This window comes from Nicotiana sylvestris, chromosome 5 (genome assembly GCF_000393655.2).
Source record: "Nicotiana sylvestris chromosome 5, ASM39365v2, whole genome shotgun sequence".
NCBI lineage: Eukaryota > Viridiplantae > Streptophyta > Magnoliopsida > Solanales > Solanaceae > Nicotiana > Nicotiana sylvestris.
Window position 1 is genome coordinate 123,230,708 of NC_091061.1, and position 5,025 is coordinate 123,235,732.

General features: G+C 38.9%; 1 protein-coding gene across 1 annotated transcript; it reads left to right on the forward strand.

Moving 5' to 3' along the window:
- Positions 1-2,848: 2,848 nt before the first annotated feature.
- On the forward strand, positions 2,849-3,310 carry LOC104227634 (uncharacterized). The gene has a single exon (XM_009779917.2). It carries the CDS (start codon positions 2,849-2,851, stop codon positions 3,308-3,310), a length of 462 nt encoding a protein of 153 aa, XP_009778219.2.
- Positions 3,311-5,025: the final 1,715 nt, after the last annotated feature.

Below are 5,025 nucleotides of genomic sequence, written 5' to 3' on the forward strand. Positions count from 1 at the left end.
ACGAGTAGCTAAACCTGTCATATAGGGTTGATGGAACTAATTGTTGGATGAAGTCTTGATTTCCTTTTGATATAGTTGAGTCATTCTTACTCTTTATATGTTTAACTATGTGTTTATTGTGATTAATTGAAGGGTCCTTGATTAATCGTGTCTAGTTATCTTGTGTTACTTGAGAAAGAACACTTGATTAAATTGTTATTGAACAACGCCACTTTCAAATAAGTTAAGAGATTAATTACTTGAATTTAAAAGCGGGATTAGAGATAACAAAGCTTTGGCGCGATATTTATGAGTTGTACGAATTGTCAACTAGAGTAGTTCGAGAGAATACTTCTAGTAAATTATCGTAAGTGATTGAGAGATAATTGTGGTAAGCAAGAACTCATCATATTTAGAGAGTGTTGCAGCGAGATTATAACTAACGTGTTAGGAATTAATTCGACAATTGAGAAAATCGTAACCTAGATCATTTTATCCTTGATTCAACCTCATTTTGTTAATTGATAGTTTTATTGTCATTTTTCCTTAGTCAAGTAATTGTTTTAATTCACAAATCAATTCTTGAACTTTGAAAGTTGTCTAAGCTTATCATTAGTAATACTTAAAAGTAGTAGCAAATAGGTTAGTTCCATGTGGGATTCGACTTCGGACTCTTGAACCGAATTATTTTTGCAGCGACCACTTAGTCATTTTTATAAGGCATAGTTGAGCGTGATCAAATTTTGGTGTTGTTTCCTGGGGAACTAACGGTGTTATTCGTTACAACTTAAAAGAATTGCTAGGATTTTTAGTTTAGATCAATTTTCTATGGTGCTAAAAATATTTCTATTGAAATTCTCATGTTTGAATTCTTTTGTGCCTTAGATGCATGCCTAGAAGCTCCTTGAGAACTGTTGAACTATTTGAAGGTCTAACAAATCCTGAGAGAGCAGTCAGGATATTGAATCGGGCTAACAAGAAGGGCAAACAGATAAAACAAAATGAACAAATCAAAATTGAAATGGGTGACGTCGAGAACGTAAACGGGAACAATATAAATAATCAAGTTGACCCAAATATTAGAGTGGTATCACCTCTGGTACCGGAGGCTGCTATATATGATTGGGCGCCACCAACTGCTGACAATCTGACTACTGCAATTGTAGTCCCTTCAATACAAGCGGATACATTTCAAATTACAAACAACACTATGCACTTGTTGCAGAATAAATGGTTGTTCTCCAGGTCGTACATCGAAGACCCATAGCAACATATGAAGAATTTCCTATCAATTTGTGTTACTCAAAGACAGTCGAATGTGACATTCGAAGCAATCAGATTGTTACTGTTTCTATTCTCAGTGACTGGGGAGGCTCAAACTTGGCTGGATTTTCTCCCAATAAACTCTATTCCTACATGGGAGGAACTAGTCAAGCAGTTCTTAAACAAGTTCTATCTACCTAATAAGACTGCGAGGCAAATTGATGAGATATTACAGTTCAGGCAGAAACCAACTAAAACTTTGCAAGAAACTAGGAGAGGTTTAAGGGCCTGTTGGCGAAGTGTCCACACCATGGCATCCCGGATCATATGCTAGGACATAGATTTTATATGGGTTTGGCTGACAGTCTAAAGGCCAATGTAGATGCTTCAGTTGGGGTGTATTGTTGAGAAAATTATTCACATAGTGTAAAATTCTTCTTGACAAGATGGCTCAAAATTCAGGTTGGATTATGAGGGATACAACACTCACTCTAATAGTGCATTCTGTTGTTCTTGACCCGAACCATATAAATGCAGAAAACATAGCCACCCTCATGACCTAGATGAGCTTGTTGACAAAGAAAATTGATGAAATGGGCACGGAATAGGTTCATATTTTTGACACAACAAATGGAGGCCTATGCACTCCCTGTATCAACCAGTCGTATGTTTGCTCATTGAGTGGAGAAATGATAACTAGGGCTTCAGAGAAGACATGAACTATGTAAATAATTTTGGGGGTCAAAGGAAAGGTGGACAATAATGGGGACCATAGAATCAGCAGTACAGACCAACCCAGCAACAGTGCAATACTAATCCTGGAGAGCACGACCACAAGGCCAAGTTATGCCCTATCAAAGGCAGCAGGGTTACAATCAGCAGCACCAATAACAATTGGCTTACCAACAGCCTCATCAATAGCATGTGGCCAGATAGGATGACAGTAATATAATATAAATCAAGGGCATGTTGCAACAAATCATTGGGACAAATGGGAAGGATGGAAGAAAAGTTAGTCGTAAATGACTTGGCTATTAAAGGCATTGAAACTCGGTTAGGCCAGTTGTCCATGGCTTTGAACAATCGCCCACAACGTTACATGCAGACACAAATATCAATCCAAAAGAGTAAAACCTGAATCAGTTAATGGTAGTGAGTCTCAGGAGAGGAAGGGATTTGGATAGAGAGCAAAACATTTCTCAATCTAATAGAAATGTAGTTCCACTTACTCTAGTGCCATTTGAGATCGATGAGTTGACGGAGCTCATAGATGTTGTAATTGAACAAGCACAAGTTGACAAAGGTAAGGAGAAAGAAAGTGAACAGTTACCAAAATAGGTAGTGGAAAAGACACAAAGTAGTAGGCAACATCTACTTCCAGCCCATTTCCCTTAAAGGTTGGAAAAGCAAAAGAAAGATGATCAATATAGGAAATTCATGGAAATGCTCAGACAGATTCAATTGAATATCCCGTTAATGGATTCTTTGAGGGAAATGCTAAGCTATGCGAAAATGATGAAGGATTTGATGTCTCAGAAGTTTTGACTTCCAGGACCTATCTACTGTAACTCTGACTCAAACTTGTAGTGCGGTAGTGACAAGACGTATGGCTCAAAAGTTGTCTGATCCCGGCAGTTTCACTATCCTATGCACAATTGAAAATTATGCTTTTGCTAAAGCATTGTGTGACTTGGGAGCCAACATTAACTTGATGCTCTTGGCAATCTACATAAATTTAGGCATTGACAGAGCTAGACCAACCTCAATGTTGCTGCAACTAGCTGATCGCACAGTGAAAAGTCCAATAGGAATTCTAGATGATGTGCTCGTCCAAGTGGGGAAGTTTGTATTTCCTGCTAATTTTGTTATACTTGACTTCCAGGTTGATGGAGAAATACCCATAATTTTGGGTAGGTCGCTCTTAGCCGCTGGGAGAGCGTTGATTGACTGTGAAACCGGAGAGTTGAAAATGAGGTTGAATAATAAAGAAATAATATTCAATGTTCAACAATTTATGAGGAGGCCAAACAAATTTGCAAATTGTCGCCAGTGGAGGCAGTTGATGTGATACTACAAGAGGAGGATGAGACTCTTAATGTCAGAGACCCATTAGAAGCTTGTTTGATGAATTTGTGAGAAGTGGATAGTGAAGAGTTGGCAAAGTAGGTTATTGCTCTCTAAGGCCAAGGGTTCTGGAAAAGGGAACCCTAATTCGAGCCACTACACTTAGAAGAAAGAGAAACACCACTTGTGATGCTGTCAATAAAAGAGCAACTAGTTGGACCTGAAACGCTTCCAACTCACCTCAGGTATGTTTTCTTAGGGCCTAACTCTACTTTACATGTTATTATCTCATCTGGTTTATTAATTGTGCAGGTAGAACAACTCCTACATGTGTTACAGAAATGTAAGACTGATATTGGTTGGACCATGCAGACATTAAGGGTATCAACCCGATCTTTTGCATGCACAAGATTCTCTTGGAAGAGGGGCACAAACCTTCTAGGGAATATCAAAGAAGATGGAACCCGAATATGAAGGAAGTGGTAAAGAAGGAAGTGATTAAGTGGTTGGATACGGGAATCATCTTTCCAATTTTAGATAGCGTCTAGGTAAGCCCAGTCCAATGTGTTTCGAAGAAAAGTGTCATGCCTGTTGTACAGAATGAGAATAATGAGTTGATGTCTACTCGTACAGTCACAGGTTGGCGAATTTGCATGGATTACAAAAAATTGAACACTACCACCTAGAAAGACCATTTTCCCCTGCCGTTCATTAACCAAAGGTTGGATAGATTGGCAGGGAGGTCTCAAATCACAATAGCACCTGAGGATAGAGAGAAAACATCATTTACTTGTCCATATGGCATCTTTTCCTTTCAAAGAATGTCGTTTGGCCTATGCAATGCACCGGCCACCTTCCAAAGGTGTATGTTAGCCATTTTCACTAATATAGTTGAAGATGTTATGGAAGTCTTTATAGATGATTTCTCAGTGGTGGGGAATTCATTCGATGATTGTCTTCACAATTTGAGAATAGTGTTGAAAAGGTGTGTGGAGACAAACCTGGCGCTGAACTAGAAAAAGTGCCATTTTATGGTACAAGAAGGTATAGTTTTGGGGCATCAAGTGTCAAGTAAGGGTATTAAGGTTGACATGATTGAGAAGTTTCCACTGCCCATTTCGGTCAAGGCAGTAAGAAGTTTCCTTGGGCACACCGGTTTCTACAGGCGATTCATAAAGGATTTCTCTAAAATTGCTAATCACTTATGTAAACTGCTTGAAAAGGATCACCCCTTTGTGTTTTCTGAGGATTGCAGGTTAGCATTTGAGGAGCTGAAGAAGATACTGGTGACTGCACCAATCATCGTTGCACTCAACTGGGAGCTGCCATTTGAGCTCATGTGTGATGCAAGTGACTATGCTATAAGAGTAGTTTTGGGGAAGCGAAAGGACAAAATGGTGCACCCAATTTACTATGCAAGTAGAACGTTAAGCGGTGCACAACTCAATTATACCGTGACTGAGAAAGTGATGTTGTCTATGGTGTTTGCATTCGACAAATTTAGGTCTTATTTTATAGGTTCAAAAATGATTGTTTATACTGATCATGCAACACTAGAGTACTTGATAGCAAAGAAAGATTCAAAGCCACACTTGATCTATCGGGTTCTTTTGCTACAAGAATTGGATTTGGATATCTACGATAGGAAAGGAACGAAGAACCAAGTGGCAGACCACTTTTCAAAGTTGGAGGGAGCTGAAAAGAAAGTAGAGGTCAAAG